Consider the following 20,355-nt stretch of genomic DNA (forward strand, 5'->3'; position numbering starts at 1 on the left):
ATTATAGCCTGCCAGGGTCCTCAAATTTTATCGCTCCTAATTATCTTGTGCTGAAGCACTCTATGGGTTTATGTTCTTTGAACAGAGACAAGGCTGTGAAGTGGTTTTTAACAGTCCAGTAATGGTCAGTGTTTCATGCAAAATGACGATTTTGCTAACTTAAGAAAGCTTAGTGTAAACTACCAAGAGATTAAATTTTTAATATTTTATATGGATATTACTGAACTTCCATAATAAAGAAACACTAGACGCTGCTGCCTCAGTATGAATTTAAAATAAAAAAGCTTGATCGATCAGACATCTGTAGGTGAAGAAGGAAAATACTTCTCATCTGGCCCTCAACATACCACTCCTCTATTTGAAGCAATTTGGAGGGTATGATGAAATAAAGTGGTGAAGAAGAGGAGTGAGGCGAAATGGAGGCCTTTGGAAATTTGGTTGTTTATCTCATCCTGAGAAAATTGATGTGTTTTTCATGAAGTGGTCCAGACGCGCAGCCTGCAGGTTGATTTAATTACAGTTGTCAGAGACAAAATGTCAAATTAGCAATGTACAAACCACACAGAAACATGCGTGGTTACATATTTTACCGTTCTGAGCAGCAATAAAACATTTTTAGCAGTGTTTTATACATCATCCTGTAGAATATTTATCCTATTTCTTATGAAAGCATTAATATTGATATATATATATATATATATATATGTTTTTTTATATAGTAGCTGAATGATTTAACCCCCTAAAATAATTATTTTCTATTGAAGGACTTTGAGCTGTTTAAAGATATTATAGTGCACATATGTCAGAGTCAAGGCCCGCGGGCCACATCCGGCCCGCGAGAAGGTTTTTTACGGCCCCTGGAATGATCTTGATTTATTATTAGAACCGGCCCGCAGACCGCAGTAAGCCGGCACCCCGTCTGAAAAAAAAAAACCTTCCTTATTTGAACTGTAAGTAGTTCTTTAAATGTTCTGTGAGATGATGTACTTACCCATGTATCCATAACAACCGGAACTTTCAATATCCACCAAGTTATTGCCGAAATATACCATCTATAGAAGGAGTGCCCCCCGGATTAATTACACTCTCTGCAGCTGCAGCTGCGAAGTTACAGTATTAACCCGATACTTGCTGGAAAGTGCAACGTCTCCCCTTTCAGAAATCGTTGGAATTTTTCCACTTAGCGCTACGTGTGGCGGAATTACGGTACTGCAAATTTAGATGTGTCGCCGGCGACACGTGTAGAAGGGATTTATTAGCACAGCAGTGGTCAGCATAACTGTAAAATTAACTTTCAGATACCCATCAAAAATGGCAAAAAGGAAGGTGGACACTGAGAACCGGGGGTTTCAAACAAGGTGGGAGTCGGAGTATATGTTCACGGAGGTAGCTGGAAAACCTGTGTGTCTTCTGTGTGGAGAAAGTGTGGCGGTACTGAAAGAGTATAATCTGAGACGACATTATGAAACGAAACACGCGGACAAAAACAAAAATATGGACATGGAACAAAGGCTACAGAAGGCCGAGGAATTAAAACGAGGCCTCAAATCTCGACAGGCTCTGTTCAAAAAAGCCAAATCACAAGGCCAGGCTGCTGTCAAGGCCAGTTTTATTTTGGCAGAAGAGATCGCTAAATCAGCCCGGCCATTTACGGAGGGGGATTTCATCAAAAACTGTATGATTAAAGTTTGTGACGAAGTTTGCCCAGAAAAAAGGCAACTCTTTTTAAATGTGAGTCTGAGCAGAAACACCATTGCCGAGCGAGTAGTCCAGTTGTCCAAGTATCACCCTCAACCTCAAACAAGTGAACATTACTGTGCAATCACATATTTAGAGTTTTTACTCAGTTCAAGTTTAAAAGTTAAAGTTTAATATTTGTTTTCACTGCATGTTACTTCTCCTTGATGAAAGTGTTGTTTTTGATTAATAGATTTTTGCACTTTATTTTATTGTATTTCAATCCAATTATATTTTTAAAATATTTCAGTTGTGTCTGTTGAAAATTAAAGATTACTGACAGAGCCATAAGAAATTATTGCTTTATTTATCTGATCATATTGGAATATATTTGTTAGGTTTTCAGTAGGTTCAATTAGGTTCACTAGACTATATGCGTCATTTAAAAAAATTTCAATGAACATTCGATCAGTCCGGCCCTCGGCTTGTGGCTAAATTTTTTATTTGGCCCTCCGTCCATTTGACTTTGACACCCCTGTTATAGTGTGTTGCTAAAAGTTTCATGGCCCTTGAACTTAATTACATTTTTTTATTCTATAACTAGAAAATTCTCTATATTTTGTTAGCATGTTATGTGATTGACCAACATAAGGCGGTGCAAAACTATGAAAAGAATAAAAAATAATTCTTAAAAATAAGAATCTGACTGGGTCATTGTTATACATAAGCATGTGTTCATCTGACCCCTTCCACTGAAGTGATTGCTCAGGGCTGGGAATCTTTAGGCTCTTCACAGTCCAATTAATTATGAGTCAGAAAGTTAGGATTAGTTCAGTTTTTGTCTCATCTGACCAAAGCAGTTTTCCACATGTTGCCATGTTGCCAACATGGGTTGTATCTGACTTTCTGTGTTTTCTCCCCAGAAATGGTTATTTTACGTTGTGATGATGATGCACAGCTGCATTTGTCCAGAGAATAAATCAATCAGTTGATTATTTGCTAATTAGGTGACTTCTAGTAGTAATTTAGTTAGAGGTATCAAAGTAAATTGAGGAATGGTCCAGAGACTTTAAATATTTGTGCAAAGCAGTTTTATTCAAAAACTACATGGAAAAACTTTTATGATCATTTGGAGACTTTATAGTGATTCCATGTCCTGTATATTACTGAATGGTTTTCACATCATACCTGCACATTACAATCCAGGCTGTACCAGTAACCTGTTAGCTTAATGAGTGTTTGATTTTTGAGAGGAGGATAAGGCTGCTCAAGCTCAATCTTTCTTGATTCCCCTTGTTGGTAATAAGCCTGGCTGGTGTGTGTGTGTCCCAGAAATGAGGATGAAAGCAGCAGGGTAGGACTTTCAACACAAGCTTTAAAGTACTTGGCCCACTTGGCAGTCAACTGGAGTCAGTTTTTGCCCGATCCTCAAAGCATTGCATTGTCTTTTGATTTGATGTCTTTGTCTGTGCCAAACATCTGGCCTAGTTTCAAGTCTCCAGCAGAAGAAGCATAACAAAAATATGATGCAGGCACCAACAGATTTTCCAGCATGTTTAAAAATTTTATTCAGTAAAAATAGAATTAAATAAAAGTTTCAATGTTATTTTCCTTCCCTTTCAAAACTGATAATTTACATTGTTTTATTATGATAACATAAAACACTGATAGAATTCATGGTGTATGCCTCTTGTTGGAAGTATAGCTCAAGGTTTAGGATTGTCATGTGAGGAAACAGTGGAAAAAGTTCCACGGGCATGAGTACTTTTTCAATCAACCATGCCATTTTGTCATTGTTTCTTGGCACAATGTCTCGTGCGTTTAGGGATGTTTTTGGACAGATGTCCTGGCATTTTCCCGGAGTGTCCTGTGGAATAAATCTGAATTCATTCCTCCGTACCAACGATGGCAAACCATCCTGGCTCAGATGTAGGCAAACAGAACCAAATCCCAGTTCTTTAGAGAGCAGTGGCTTCCTCCCATTGCACCCCAGCCATTCTTGTCATTGTTTCTCTGTGTTCTCTCGATGGTGGACTCATGAATATTAACATCAGCCGAAGTGGCAGAAGCCTGTAGTCACTAAGAAGTTACAGAGGAATGTATTTGCACGATATAAGCCTGACAGTGTCTTGTTTTATAATCTGCACTCAGTCTTTCTCTGAGATCTTCCCTGGTGCTGTGACTAATTTCCATGAGCTGGAGTTATGTAGATCACATAGAGACATCTCTTCACTTTAAATAATGGCGACGGCAAATGACACATTATAATTAATATAACGTTCAAGAGTGCTTGACTTTCGTCCATAATTGCTTGATATCTAATTAACCTGCTTAAAAGCTTTTTCCAATTAAGTTGCTTTAATCTGCTTTGGTAAAAATATAATTATAATCTCTCTTGCCCTGTTGCTTTATCTGAGACAGTTTTATTTTAGGTATCCTAGACCAACAATAAATTACCAGTACATTGCGTGCTCAGAGCTGCCTCATTCTATCCCTAACTGCAGCTGAAGTGCTCTTGAGCAGTGCACTAAACCCCAAACATCTCCCCAGGTGGAATGAAATGTGGCAGCCCACAACTCTAGGAGTCTTCACTGCCTCTTTAGATGCATTTGGCTGCTCATTAGAAGATTTGAAAGTGGTTTAAATGCTTTGATGAAATAAATTTTTTCTTGATGTACATTTGATCTTGATGAGTTTGTGATTATAATGTAACAACATGTAGAAATGTATAAACATGTTGAAAAGCACTGCAACTGTGAGATAATTACTATTTTCTCTAGGAAGACACTTTATCTTAGAAGAACAATACATTCCTGTTGTTTTTATTGTTTTGGTGTTACTTACATTGACCCATTGACACTTCATAACAACTTTCTGGCCACTTGAATGAATCTCAGCAATGACTGGTGTTATTACAATGCTCTGAACTTTGCCTCCTGTCAAAAATCTTTGTTGACTTTGTTGGGTCTCCGGTGACCTAATGCAACAAGCAACATCACTTCACTCAAGCTGGAAACACCTGTGTGTGCACATGTTTCATAAATAAATCGTTGCTCTGTTGAAACCGAGCATCTTACCCTGCTCAAAAATTCGTTGCAAGTTTGCCCTTTACCTCTAGCTAACTTCAAACAAACCGCTAATTTAGAAATCCTGCTCACCACAAGCCTGCATGTCCCTACGGGTTAACCAGTGAACCTTGAGATCTAATCCGTCCATGCTATGCGTGTGTGAGCTTTGAGAAACAGCCTCTGATTCTCGTTGCTGAACTGGTTTGTCTGGTGTGTTATAATAGATTCCATGTACTTTCATGTCTGTTTCAAAATGTTTTTGTAAATCATTAAATCCAAAATTTAAAGCTAAATGGCAGATACTTTCAAGGAAAGAGAAAGACATATGAGTAGGTTTTAAATGAACTCTTTCCGGAGTGGAAGTGGGTTAAAAGTGGTCATGCATGCAGAGTGACAATACTGAAACCAAGAAGTGCTTTATAAAAAAACTGAATAGATGACATCATTCACACAAACACCTCATTTTTGTGAGGTGTTTGTGTGAAACACCTCACATCTGTCTGGTGGCTGTCTGGTTTGATCTGTCATCAACCACAGCTGAGTTTCCAAGAGGTCCTTCAAGTTGCCCTTGTTAAACTTGCAAATCTACATAAATAACCTTAAACGTTTCACATTAATGACTTTTTAAAATAAATGTCTTTTGTTACAAAAAAAAGTAAACATAAACACGTTTCTCCAAAGAAAACTTTAAAAATAACCCATGACTTATCATAAACTGAAATACTGATCACTGAGTTAAAATTGAAATGTTTAGCTGTCTTTTCATTTAATGGAATGATTGCATCTCGGACATTTTGAATGACAGAACTACCTGAGTTATAAGTTATATTTATTACGGTTACAATGACAGTTTGCTGAAATTTTTGGCCTCTGTCTTTTGTCTAATGAAAGCCTTTTCATTGGAATCTCCATTCATAAAATGTCCCATTTCATTAAAGTAGAAATAGTTCTAGTATTTTTAATTTGTTTTTCTGTCTCTTTAAAATCATTAGCAGTCAGACTCTCTTGTGATTAAAAAATACATATTCTTGATTAGATTGACGTATCCAGAAAATAAGATCAATGTATAGGAAAGGATCTTGTAGGTATGTGAATAGTTTAATGTAGTTTAATCATGCTATCCAATAACAAGGAGGAGTGAGGATGCTTATTTTGTTTTGCAGTGGTTGTTGAGTGAATCTCATTACATTCTTGTGTCATAATAAAAACAAAAACATGTCCTAAAAGAAATTTAGTTACTAATTTATTGTAAGCTTCAAGATTTTATCTTTTTTTGAGTCCCTGTTACTGTGATTCAGTATGTTGTGCATGAGTCACAGCCTGTACATTCAGCCACTTTATATGTAAATAACTTGCCAGGGGATGTTCAGTGAATTTCACCTGTATTTTTTTATTTATTTATTTGTTTTGGCCAGCTCAGAGAGAAAGTCAGCTCAGCCTTTTGAACGGAGCGTAATTCCTAATCTGAATTGAAAGACAAATCACATTTGAGTGCAATTAACCAAATATGTATTCAATCCAGTGACATCCCAACTTGTAGATATGGATAAATGAATGCTGAAAGTTAAAGATCACAAAATGTTTAAGTTCTAAATGGTTAATATTCTGGTGTAATACTCACTTTGCAATTTTTAATAGTTTTAAGCATGAATAGTTCAACATTTCCTTTTGAGCAGATTGGCCTTTAAGAGCAGCAGGAAACCATCAGGCAGAGGAAATATTCACTATAAAGAATCAACTCATGTAGATTTTTTAGTTCAGCTGCAAAAGTTTGTCTCTCCAAACGTAATTTTGAAATCAGCCAAGTATAGAAAGGTAAAACACAAATCAACACAAGAAACTTACAGTCCTGCACACAAGTGTTGAGCTATGTTTCTTCTCCTTAGATTTTGCATCAACAGAAAGAAACTTTCTTGATTTTTAGTCTCGAGATACAGTATCGCTTGGTTTTTGAAGGTGTTTCAAAGTGTTTCTTTGGGGACTTGCTGTTTTTAAGATTTTTACTCTGTCTAGCTGAAAACAAGCAAGATAAACAAGAAAAAAACAAAAACCCAATGGGGCTTTCTATAGCAAAAACATAAAGAAGGCTTTTAAATGTATGGAGTAAAGAGCATTGTTTCTACGTGAGCAAAGAACCAAAATTTAAATAGCAATTTCTAGAAATGTTCCTAAAAGCAAAACTTAATACTGTTTTTTGGCTGGATCTGAACAGCACAGTCTGGAAACAATTGTTTTTTTCCAAAGACGTTATTAGCCAAAACATTTTTGTTCTTCAAAAACTTTATCTGCTACAAATACAATTAGCATGAACATTTATATTTTACAAAGAAAATGCAGCTAATGAAAATTATGCAATAAGTAAAGGCACTTTATGATTCTAGTCATCCGTGGTCCATCAAATCTAAACTTTAAAGCTAACTATAAATAAAAATGTGGAATTCAAATTGCTGCATCCTGGTCTGTGTGTGGAGGATTTTTCCCTATGCATATTAAATCTCTTTAACAGGAGCATTAGATTAATTATTAAGCTCAGATTTTTATCACCACATTTAAACTTGGCTATAACATCCCATAACTGACTTGGAAAGTGCGCTTAGTTTTATTCTTGACAAATTTCTCCAAGTCCCTCTAAAACCCAGAAGAGAGAGAACTGTTGTAAAATAAATGTATTATAGTTTCTGACTCAACTTGAATAAAGCACAGTTTTCATCCACATACTTAAACACTGATAGTTGTTGTTACAAGGGTAAGTACTGTGCACAATTTTGAAATTAAGCTCCCTTACTTTATTTGAAGCGCAGTATTGAAAGTGAATCATCCAAGTTTTCCTCCACTTTATATTTATACACTATGCATTCCAGAAAACCTTTCCTTTGGGTGACACCATATTCGAATTACGTAGGACTTTCCTTGTATGCTGATTTCAGCATTTCTTGTTTTAACAAACTTTTATATAAGTTATTTGCAGACTGAAACTTTGATATTAAAAGTGTGCTCCATTAACTTAGCTATGCCTGAAAGAATGGCTTTCACAACAGAGGCAAACTCTTGGTATTTAACTGAAAAACACTTACTTTTCAGAAAGTCCTAAAGTTTACATTTATCCCTCAATAACTCTGCAACAAAGATTATACTTCCATAACTTTGAAAGGTTTACTGGTAACTTAGAGACAGTAAAATTGCAGCATATCAAACGTTTGACCCTTCTACCATATATGTTGACTTATCTGTAAGAAACAAAACTGTGTCATTGGCAGTTGAGACATCTTAACTTCTATGCCAAATTAAATTATGACTGAGTTGTGTGAAATATTTGAGAATGCAAGTTCAGTAATGATAAAGGAAAAGCAAGAATATGAGGGGCCTCTCATACACCTCTTCATATCAAAAACCTTGTTGGAGATAATATATTTAAGCTGTTTATTTCATTATAAAACATTTTAATAATCTTAATAAATAACTCTCCACAACCTAGAATTTGTAGTGTGTTCATTAGAGTCAAATTCCTTATAAAAGTCAAAGAAAATTGTCAAAATAGCTAAGTTTATAAAATTTGAAAGAACATTGCATAGCATTCAGTCTCAAGGTGGATCTTTCACTGGATTTATTATTATTATTTTTTTTATTTTCTTTAATTTGGAAATTGCTTTTAGATAAGATCCACCTGCTTCAGAAAATATTACATAAAATTTAATAAGTATAAAATGACCATATTTACATCATCATTGAGGACAATTTAGAGAAACTGTTCAGAATTATATTAAACAATAAATCTAGATTTATTGTTTAATAATTTATTGTCAAAGCTGTCAAATATGAATTGTTTGTAGAACAAAGCTAAACAATGGCAACATTTAGTTGTATTCTCCTCAGCTATAAAACTAACTTTCTGAAAACCTTAGATTCAAAAGCAACTACAAATCAGGATGTAAAACATTACTGTTTACTGCAGCTTTCTAAACTTTCCCCCTTTTTTTTGGTTTGGCTTTTTTCTATTTTTTTCTATTATTTTTCTAACTGATGAGCAAGTATACTTTCAATGTACTTCTTCCTTTAATTGTAATTCCTTCACCTTTGTTCGTTTTTTTTCCTTTTAATGCACTTTGAAGTACATTGTGTTGTTATGATTCGTAGGCGTTTGAACGTTCGGGTTCAGTTACTTTCTGCTTTGATCATTTCTTCTTAGTTTATTTTCTTATATCTTTCTATTTTAGTTTATTCATTGGGCAAAACACAAAAAATTCTCATTGTTGTGTTTTGGATTTGTTTCGTTAGATTAGTATTTACCTCTGTCTACTGTTCATGTTTAATTTCCTGTTTCATTCTCCTTGCGACCTGTCCCAGGTGTCAATTATTTCTTCAATTGCCACAGCCTGCTCCCTTCCCCAGCTGCATCCACTCACCTGTAATGAGCTCTTCTGCTCCCTTTAGTCATTTCCACTTCTCCTTTAGTATTTGAGTTCCTTTCTCCCCTTCTATGTTTTCTGGATCTTTTCGTTTGCTCCATGGTTCCCGGTTTTGTTTTTATTTTCCTGAATGTGTGCCCTGGCTCCTGATGTTTTCCCATTCTCATTTTTAGTTGTTTTTCAGTTTCATTATTAAATACACATCATTATGATCCTACCGAGCACCAGTCTACATTTTGGTCCTTCCTCACACTTGCACGTCATAATGTGTAGCCTGGAAAGATACGAGGCATAAACATAAGTATGACTTAACTTTAAATATCTTAACATTATTGATCTTATCCTTCACCCGAGGTGGCTTTAAACGATCATATAAAATTTTGGCTCATATGAAGCAATATTCTGAGAATAAAGGAAAGACCATGAGCTATTTGCAAAGCACTAAACGGGGCACTCTGACAACACAGCACTCTTTTAAAAATGTAAGGCTTTGTAGAGCTAATTGAGTCTCTCTTCAACTTCTGTGTATCACTCAAGAGGGAGCAGAAGGGTGGTTGTCTGTTTTGAACAGAATAAATTTGGTGATGACTCAGTTCATTCGTCATAGTTGACTCTCCACACAGACACAAATAAAATTCCGTTTGAAACATATTGAATCAAAGAAAATAAACTTTATCTAGTATTCATTTCATTTCAGAAAATGTTAAATATAAAAGATGATTACTGGCCTGTTGAGCTTGTGATTTGTCTTAGTTGAAGGTCTAACATGAAAGCAGGTGCATTAAGTAAAACTGACCTTTTCAGACTAGCGACAGCAGCAATTAGCAAACACCTCAAACTGCATGTCTGCTGAGCTAAGAATGGAACCATTTCTCAATCCATTGCTCCTATGAACAGCTTGTAAGTGACTTAATGAAAGAGTATTGTTATGATGATGACGATGTTATCCTACAGGCAAAGTGTCGGGAAGAGTAGGAGCTTCGTAAAGAGACGGATTCAATTTTAAGGCATCAATTTACAAAGTCAAATTTCTTTTAAGTCATGCTTTACATGTACAACACTTATGTAATGTAACTGAATGTAACGTAGTTACTTGATTGTGCTATAAAATGGCACTATGTGCCTGGAAAAAACATATTGTTCTTTTAAATGTTTATCAACTAAGACAAGGCTAAAAGTGATGCCCCCTTTTTAAATCAGATAGTCAATTTAAGGGACATGTCTTTTAATAAAAGAGGAAATCTTTGGGATGATCTGTGTATGCAAGAAATGTGTGGTCCTCACTACATAACCAAATTATTCTGCCTAGAGTAAACGCATTCACTTGTCAGTCTCCATTCATGACTATTGCAAGGGAGTTTTAATGTTGCTTCATCAGAGCAGCTGTACTTTCAAGTTTGCACACATTTTGCATGTTTTAATACAATCAGTCGCCGATTTCTCACACTGAAGGGTTGCACCCTGTCAGTCTGAGGTACCGGGTGTCGGAATCAAGGAGTAAGCGCTCCAACTTGACCCCAATATGTCTGCCTTTGCTGATGAGGCAGCTGGTTGACTCGCTGCAACAATCGCTGCTGATATCAATCAGCGCCGTAGATCAGAGCGAGAGGGAAAAGGAAGCAGAATGCAGAGGAGCTGTGCTAACATATTAAACATCAGATCGTGCACCCAGAGATATTTCTCAAGTGAGAACGGAAGGGAGGGGTGTGTGTTTCCATTTTCTGCTCAGTGCTGAGCATTGTGAGAAAATGGAACTGCTAATGAGGGCCAAAGCACAGTTGCATTGTAAATGAGCTGACTTTGTGTACACGCAGGCGGGGATAAGGTGTTTGTTAATCAAAGGAGGAAAAATCATGGAGGAGTAAACAGCTGAAAATAGAAGGCGAAAAGCTGGGTGCAGCTCGCTCCTCTAATGACACATAAGGCCGTGGTAACAGCTACCAAGAGGTTATCGTTATTGTTATTCCCACCATGCATTCAGGTTCAGGAACTGTGAGATACCCCCTGACATTGAGCTGGTAGGCTGCTGGGAGCAGAGCTGCTCAATTTCCCAGGGTGTGATTAGATCGCAGGCTTTGTCTGGACCATTTTAGGGCTTTGAAGCTGAGAAACCTTATCAAAAAGGTAAATTCTCTGACTAGAGGTCATAAGATTTAGCTAATTAATAACAGGAAAAAAGTTAAATTCACAGAGCTCATATGTAGCAAATGCTCCTAAGATAAGGAAGTTGTGGGAAAGGCTCTTTAGGAATGCGAAGGCCTTCCCCATTTTGCTCCAGGGCGTGCTTTAGTCGAAGGTGCAGGATTTGTGGAAAAAACACACATGAAAGCAGGATTTAATTAAACATTTATTTACAAAACAAAAAGCATGACAAAGAATATTCTGAGAGTGAATACAAAACACGTGATAACATGATAAAATACATTACCATACACATTGTATATCTTATGGATGTGTTAAATAAACTCTGCTTAAATGTCTGATATTTGAAAAAAGGCTGAGCCAAGGAGGGTTGGCAGCCAATTTTCTGGACTGCTTTACATTATTACAGGTATTATTGCATTTCAGGTTGTTTAAGGCAAGAATGGGAGACACAGAGGAGGTGGGAACACTTCAGGAATAATGAGGGAATATATTTTCTGCTCTTTACAGGCCACACCATCACATTAAAATTAATGAATTGAGAAGATATAGATAACAGAAATAAAGGAAAACATAATGTAACAACTTTACTAATACGCTTGGTCCATACATCTTTCATTTAGGAACATCTTTTAAGAGAAGTTTTCAGAGCCATGTGCGTGCTGCATTATGAAACAGTCCCTGCAGTCGTCAGATGAGACGCGTCCCGAAGATTGTGCAGAGCACCGTAATGACTTGGCGTCTGCGGTGCCTGATGTGCTGTATTTGTCTGAGTCCACACAGTTGGAGTCCCCTCCCTTTTGTCATACCGCCCAAGGTCTCAGTCTGTCCCTTTCTCTCCGATTCTCTTGTCAGTATGGGTAATGCTTCTGCTTCTTCCCGGCAAAGCAGGACAGCCAGGTGCAAAGGAGCATGGCAGTGGCCGCCCCCGCCCCCGTGCAGTAGTATGCCCAGCCGATCTGACAAGAACCTGCAGAACAGAGCAAGGGATTAAAGGAGAACATTTTTTTTTTGGTCTTGATTTCAGCTGCCTGTGAAGTTGGGTAGCTTCTTCGATGTCAGATATCTAAGAGAAAAATATTTTCTAAAAGATATTTTCTAAAAGTTGTATAACTAGCAGGAAAAAAAGTCAAAAGTGAAAACTTTGACATAACATAATTTGATGCAGTAAGCGTCTTTATGTTGTCCTAGTTACACCACTTCTGTCATATTTCAAAGGTTTGTTGGAACAGTAAAACAATGGTGTTATATTTCTGCTCATGTATTACATGACAGACGGTAGAAGCTTTTATAATGATGGTACATAATAAAAGAACAATGCTATTTTTCTGCTAGTATATATCATGATGAATTACAGATGGACCAAGTGGAGAGTTCCCCACCACATTCACATCAATTATGCAGAGCCTGCACCTTTTATAATGATGTAATAGACTCTCTGCTTCAGATTTCCTGCACTGCAAAAGCTTCAACACAATAGTTGTTGTTGTTGTTGTTGTCACAGTAGTAAAGTTACAGCGCTGAACTAAAATTTCACAAATAAAAACATTTATTCTTCCATCCTGGTAAATGAGATATAAGACTGTTAGTATTTAAATACTTGTTGAGGTTAAAGTTAAGCTATATATACTGTATATATATATATATACATATATATATATATATATATACAGCATACACTAAACGTACTGTATTTTATAATCTCGTAAACTATAATGGTCGTTAGCAAACAATTGGATTTTCCACATACATTTCTGGGTATTTAAGAGAACATTTGGGGAAGGAACATCAACATTAATTATCCATAGTTTTATAATTTGGTGATTATATTTATGTATGTTTTTAAACTGAGAGTTATATTGCTAAAATTAATTGTATCACTATATTGATTATTTTTCTAACAAACTGTTGGGGAATCTATTATTACAAAATAAAATAAATAAATACAATTTCTGACAGGTGTGCTGAAACTGAAAGACTCCATGCGTCTTAAACAGCAGCTAGAAATGTTTCATTAAAAAAATGCATAAGATGGTGTATAATCTGTATGGTGTGTCTTGGGTATACTGTAGAATATGTTTGACCCTAACATGTTAGTGTGAGTTGAAAGGAATGGAGCCAGATGCTTAACATTTTTGTTCAGGCTGCTCCTACATTTCCCTCTTGCATGTGAGAATCATTAAAACAAAAGTAAGGAGCAAAGTTTAACCTCATTCTCCAACAGTCTGGTATGCGACAAATTAATTTAAAGGACTTTTAGGAATGCTTTTGAAAGCACAACATTACTGCAGCATGTGGAAATAACTTTTAGAGAGGCACGTTTGGAAAAATTACGCAACATTCGCATTGGCTTTTGATGTGTTGTAATTGTTGCAACAACTTTCCATAACTATGTTGCTCATTTTAGAATTCAGATTTTTTTGTAAAAAATGGGACAGATTAAATGTCTGACATCATACAAACACATCTGTTGTACTAGATATTGATTTCAGGCCACTAATTTAAGTAATATTTTGGCTATCTGAACTGTGTTAGCTAAAGTTGATGCATGCATAACCAATAAAATATACACCATAATGTTATTATCAAATAGAGAGGCTTCAAGAAATTGGCCAAAACTTAAAAACCGAATCTTTTCCAATCAATGAATGTACCAAACCTAAGAGTTTTCAGGTTAGACTAACAACAACACACTTGGGTCCCAATGCTGTTAGTAAGTGAAGAAGACTCAAATTGAGCTATTTGAAGCATGTAGCACGTAAAAACCTCAATTTTATCTGACATATGCAGACATGTTTACACATTGTTCAAATAAAGAGAGAGAGAAAATGTTTAAAGCAGAAAGCAGACACAAAAGAGTAAAGTTGATATTTTATGTTTTTGAAATTTTGACCTCTACTATTATACATACTAGATTTGAAAATCTACATTCTCAAAAGAATACATATAGACAAGTGTTTCGATATGGCTAACTAACTAATGAACTAACTAACGAACTAACTAACTAAAACATTAATAAAATAATATTGTTCTGACTTTCCCTAAAACTCTGAATTTCCATTTAATTAAGCTTTTCTGTGTTACGTCTCTTCCTCTCTCACATAATCTCCTGGTGTAATGTCACCCCAGCTTATGAATATTTAATATTCAGTCACAGTTAGACAGATTTGCTGAATTGCACCAACATCAAATAATATTGTTGGTGGATGTCACAGCTTTTCAGACCGTTTTACCAACATTGTACACCTGATAAAGCCTTGGAGTCAACAGCAGCTGCTTTTTAAAAATATCATTACATTCTGGAATCTGTTCTCCCCATTTGCATGAGAGTATCATTCTGATGCATATTCAGTAATAAACCTGGTGAATATAAATAATTGTGAGGAAATCTCTAATGATTTCAGCAATAAAATTTAAGTGCCTTTGTGGTTCAGTCATACTGACACCTTGACCAATAATTTAAGAGTTATGGCCATTTAAATATTTAAATTCAGATAGTGGGTTTAGAGCAAAATAAAAAAAAGCTGAATAGGAAGCTGAATTGCCAATTATGCAAGAAGCTTGTTTTAAAAGATATTATGACCTAAAATTGGATGGAAATACTAAGCATTGCATGAACAAACCCTGTCACTTGTGTTCCCAGTGCAGAAAAAACCTTCAAAGACCGAATACAAGGTAATTATTTTGCTTCATTGTCACACTCCATAAAAAATAATGGACATTATTCATAAATATTTTTGTGTGTTTATGATTTTAAATGATCAAAGTGAGAATATTTCATTTACAAATACCCTGTCTGGTCAAAGCAGAGAGAAGTTTTGTTTTTTTATGCTTTTTCATGTTGAGATCTTCAGATGCAACACACACACCCAGCGTTGGTGATCTCCAAAGGCATTTTGAACTGTCGTCTACACTCCTCATGATTAATAAATGAGAAAGAGGAATTAATTTGTGTGAAGATCTGTGTGAAATCTGCTGCTCGCATGGGACAAAAAAAAAGAGAGAAAAAAATCATCAGCCTGTCATGTCGCTTACGAGAGCAACAGCAGCTACAGTCTGAAACAAGAAAAAAAATTAATTTGCCAGGAGCAGCAAATGACACTCTGAAGCAAGCATGCTTGTTAACAATAATGCTCAAACAGTCTGCTATTTCAAAGAGGAAATCACAATGTGAGAACTGGATACCGAACATAATTACTTCTGATGGCATGCTCTGGTTTTAATTGGGAAGGTAACTAATCAATGAATCATTGCGTTGATTAATATGGAGAAGGTTGTTATATAGATCCCGTCAAATTCAAATGTAGACATATTGACAGCTGTTTACTATATGAAGCCGTAATTTGTTTGACACAACCTTTTTTTTCTGCCGTGTTGGCTGTCTTTGAAAGCTGCAGAACTGCAGGAGAACAAGTATAATTGGTGTTTTTTGTCTTGTTAAAGGACACAGTGTTCACTGATCTTTCATCCAGCTGTTCTGGGTAATTTGTCAGAACAATTACTGACAGAAGAATGTACTCTCATGGCAGTTTGTGTAAACCGATGCAAAATAAACCTATTGATTCATGTTCTAAAACGTGACTTTCTTTGTATTCATGTCAGGGAACACGAAAAGGGGAAAACAGGTTGTGGTATAGTTCACGGTAATAAAGAGATATGGTGTTTGGAGTCAACCGACATCTGTCAGCAAGCTCTGCGTGCTTATATATAATCTATGATGTTGTCTGCTGAAAGAAACCAAAAGGCTGGTTAGCTTTAGAATTAGCACGAGCCAATCATGGGCGGGTCATGCCTAATAAACTGACCTTTACTTTATGTGCCCTTTTGGTTTTCCACAAATATAACATCAACCTGAAAGTTCCTCATGTATCTAAAGCTAATCAGCAGTTGCTTACAAAAAAGACTAAAGGCCAACTGGCTTGCAAGTGATAAAGTAGTAACTCCAGTGAGTAAACAGAGCAAAACTTATGAGCTCGTTTACATGTTTATTGCCTCTCAGAACTTACAGTCCAGCAGTGGCTATAAAGTCTGCTTGTCTTCTGTGACTTATTTGAATTTCAGAAAGATGGTTCTTGCCTGCCGTCCAGAAACAGAAGGGACAACATGCAATTATTGCTGGCCTATTTGAGGTGAACTAAATATAGCAGAGTAGTCTAGCATGTCACTGTTTTCACCAGGGCATTTATTATCGCTAAAGCAGAGGTCATGTCATTATTTACTAAACTGAAATTAAAGCTGAAGCAGGTATCAAGAGGAGTTTAAGTTCTTCTAATCTGTCTCATACAATACTGTCTTGACATAATGACATTATTAACAAATATTTAGAAAACGTTTTTTTTTCTACAAAAGTTACATATTGCAGCTTTAATTTAATGATGTAAAGTACGCCCCATTAGTTGACAGACACATTTGACATGAGAATGGAGAAAGAAAAGCATTTATAGGTTTGCCACCTTAACATGATGGAGGGGTTTGTGATTCCCCCCATCATAACACCAATAACACCATTATTAGTGTTATGGTTTCCTTTAGAAAATTAGTCTAAGAGAAAAGGTCAGAATAAGAGCTACTATTCAGAGATCTTAAGGGAGAAAGACAACATTTGCTGGTGTACCCAACCCAGAATCAGCACTAGAGGGGGTTCGAAATTGTGTTTGTGATTCTGGGCCCACAAATGGGAGAGTGGCCACCTCCACATAAAGCCCACAGGAAGAAATGTGGACTAATGGTTGACGTAAACATCGTTCTGCCTTTATAATTCCAAAAAGCAGTGTTAAGTATCTTTCTAATTGTCATGTAGTGAACTTCAACATTCACATTGCTGAAACTTGAACAGCAAAGTAAAAAAATAGATATTTTAAACTTGAGAATAATCTTTCTCACTGAAGAATGATGGACTTCAAATACTTTGGGGATGGTCTCATAATCAAGATTGATAGGTCATAAAATTGTGTTTCTAAGATCATTGCTAATGTCTTTCCTCCGTGACATTCATTGTGTTTTCACAAACCTGTATACTCCAAGACAGCAAAAGATAAAACTCTGTTTTAATGTACGTGGTCAAACAGATTATGGTCAGTTATTCGTGTGCATTTGGTTAGAAGCAACTGTACAGTATATTGAAATGAAAGTTTTTACATATAGCTTTTCCTTTTTTTGTCTTATTTTTGTTCAATTACTTATACAGATGTGGAAATTATTGTGTATTTTTAGACAAAGTCAGCTGTTTAGAAACTAGTAAGGGACAGATGAGTGTAATTATATTCTATTTAATGGGGATTTACTTTATTTTTGAAGAACTAGGGTGTAATGATACTGTCAGCTAAAATAAGTTTTCTTTTTCAAGTTCCAACTGGGCACAATGGTAATTAAATGGTTGTTTCTGATCTGTGATGTTTCAGTGGCTCTTGGTGGTAAAAACACTTCCTAAGAAACATTTTATGAAATTAATAACACTAAATAAAGGTTATGTTTTATAGAAGTAAAACTACATATAATACCGGTTTATATTGAACATTTCCAATGTTGTTGTGGAGTCTAAAATCCATTCTCATACAAGTGTCCATTAGAAAAGACTTGAACAAATTACAGAATTAATTTGAAAAATGTCATTAAAATTCAACACATAACTGCATTTTCTATTTAAACACAGCCTGTTTGTCAGTTGTACAATCTGAGCTCCAAATGTCGACTCTAAACACAACCCAATCAAGCCAGCCTAATGAAAAATTTCAAAATGGATTGTCTTGCGTTATTTGTCTAAATCCTACTAAATATCTCTCCCTTCTCCCCTCTGAAGTTTGCTGATGAAGCAGTTCTTAATAAAATATTTAAATGAAGTAAAACATTCAGCACTATTTGATTAGCATCAAATATAGGAGCAGTGAGATGAAAAGATCTCCTGCCTCCCAAGTGTCTGATAAAAAAGCATATTACTGTCTGTGAGTTAGACCTGATAATGCCAGCTGCATACAGAGTGCAAGTCGAGTTCCTAGTTATTCTCGGCACATATTTATAGCTGTAACCAGCAGCTCACCAGCTAGAGGAGGATCGGCTGACTTTATATCATGAATTTTAAACACCAGGAAATAACGGCTCTACAGAATATGACAGCAAGAGAGGCAGGTGTCTGTTTTCTGAAAAAAAAAATGGATTGTGTATCATTGCTCAGACAAAGTACATATCTCTTTCCTAGATTCTTCGCTTATGGGACTAAAACACCCAGTAAACACGAGACGAATTCATGAATTAATGAATTTGTAGTTTCTTACCCAATTTAAATTGGCCTGAGCTGTTGCTGCAGGTCTGCTGGACTTCTTCACTGTCCCATCCCAGTGGATAGAGTGCACAGCCCGACCCAATGAGCAGACCTAAAGAAGAAGATGATGAGAAAATGATGAGGCGGCTGCAGCAGAGGAGCCCATCACAGGGGACTCGGAAATATCACAAAACATGGCTGGAGGCTGAGAAGACACGGCTTATGAAAGGAAACCTGCATCAAGGACAGACTCTCATAATTAAGCTCCTGGAGGACGGTTGGCATTGCTTTATGGATGGATCCCTCAGGGTTTACATAATTTGGAAACCTTTCATTGATATTAATAAAAATACAAAGCAACATGTTGCGTTTTTGAAATCATTATTTCATTATTAACAGTTTGCAAAAGTGTTCATGCCACTTTGATGTCAAGTTCAATTCTGAATATTCAATTTAATTTATCTGGATTTTATGTAGTCGACTTACACAAAGTATCACATAGTACTAATAATTCAGTTTTATTTTTATACACTTTTTTTTAATAGAAATAGCATACCATGAATTTATCTGGACAAGGTATTTTTTTAGTTTCTAAGATAGCCCAAGATTGATCGACTGAAGAAAACCATCTTGAACATGTTCTGTAGATTCACTGCCTCCCCAACATAGTTGGCAGCAAACTGTGCACACAGTTTCCTACGGGTTTCTTCTATCTACACTTGGTAAAGGCCAGATTGTTTGGATACATGAATAATTGTTGCTCTTTTAATAAATTAACCTCATTCTTACCTATTCAACTATTGAGACAGTGTTGTTGAACTGTCTGAACTATAGTGCAAGCTGCACTTTTGTGAATTATTTTTGTAAACTCTTTTCATTTCACTTCCCAGTTATGCACCACCTTTATTTGTTTATATGATAAAATTCCAACTAGATTATTTGCTATCTGTATTTACAACATGTCAAAATGTGGAAAAGGTCATGGTTTATTTTTTATAAGCAACAGGAGAAAGAAGGATTAATTTTTATTCTTTGTTTTGTCCATGTCAGATACCAGCTTGGGCACAGCAAGCCCTAAACCATTCCCCAAAAAATTCTTTGTAAAATGACACGGATTGTGATTTCACACTTCATTCCATTTTTACTGCAGCAAAACAAAGCACTCCTCAGCCAGCAAATCATCAAACTCGTGCAAATTAACAGCAAACATTATGCAAATCGCTTGGCAATTTCTCACACAGGCAAGAGTGAAAAACACAAGCGTTTTTTTCCCCCGCTATGCAATAATTACTGTAAAACTCAGGAGAATCCTTGAGGGACTGCTTTATGTCAGTGATTAAAGAGACTTATGACTGTGCTTAAAGCTGCTCACAGAGACAAGAGTAAAATCTAGTCAAGGCCATTACATTAAGGATTAATATCCTCAATATTTGCCTGTAGCCAGGTCCTGACAAGTTATTCCCTGAATGTCAAGGACTGTCTCTTAAAATTATCCTGTGGGGGCCCCTTGTAGGTGGCTCTGCCATCACATTAGCCTAATCCTCTCTGATGCGTCTGCCCTGCTATCAGTTTTGGGATGTGAGGATGGCAGCTGAGGAGAAAAAAAAAAAAGAAGAAAAGCAAGAAAGCACTGCCTTCCAACATGATTAGCTGTACCATCCAAGGCTGCCTTATTACATCTAGACTTGATAAGAAACAGAAATTAATCCACATGCTAATGGAGATGGGCCAGACAAACCAACTAACATTTGGGGCGGAGTGGGGAAAGTGAAAAAGACATCTGTGTTTTCTCCCTCCCCATCAA

General features: G+C 36.0%; 1 protein-coding gene across 1 annotated transcript in view; it reads right to left on the reverse strand.

Annotated features, from left to right (window-relative positions):
- Positions 1-11,480: 11,480 nt before the first annotated feature.
- The window catches only part of LOC114133237 (LHFPL tetraspan subfamily member 6 protein), a 65,386-nt gene continuing 56,511 nt past the window's right edge, over positions 11,481-20,355 (reverse strand). Inside the window, exons 3-4 of the mRNA XM_027998972.1 lie at positions 18,565-18,663; positions 11,481-12,263 (exon numbers count right to left, since the gene is read on the reverse strand). Coding sequence (XP_027854773.1) covers positions 12,145-12,263; positions 18,565-18,663 — 218 coding nt within the window. The 3' untranslated portion in view covers positions 11,481-12,144. The remainder of the gene's footprint in view (positions 12,264-18,564; positions 18,664-20,355) is intronic.

This window comes from Xiphophorus couchianus, chromosome 18 (genome assembly GCF_001444195.1).
Source record: "Xiphophorus couchianus chromosome 18, X_couchianus-1.0, whole genome shotgun sequence".
Taxonomy (NCBI): Eukaryota; Metazoa; Chordata; class Actinopteri; order Cyprinodontiformes; family Poeciliidae; genus Xiphophorus; species Xiphophorus couchianus.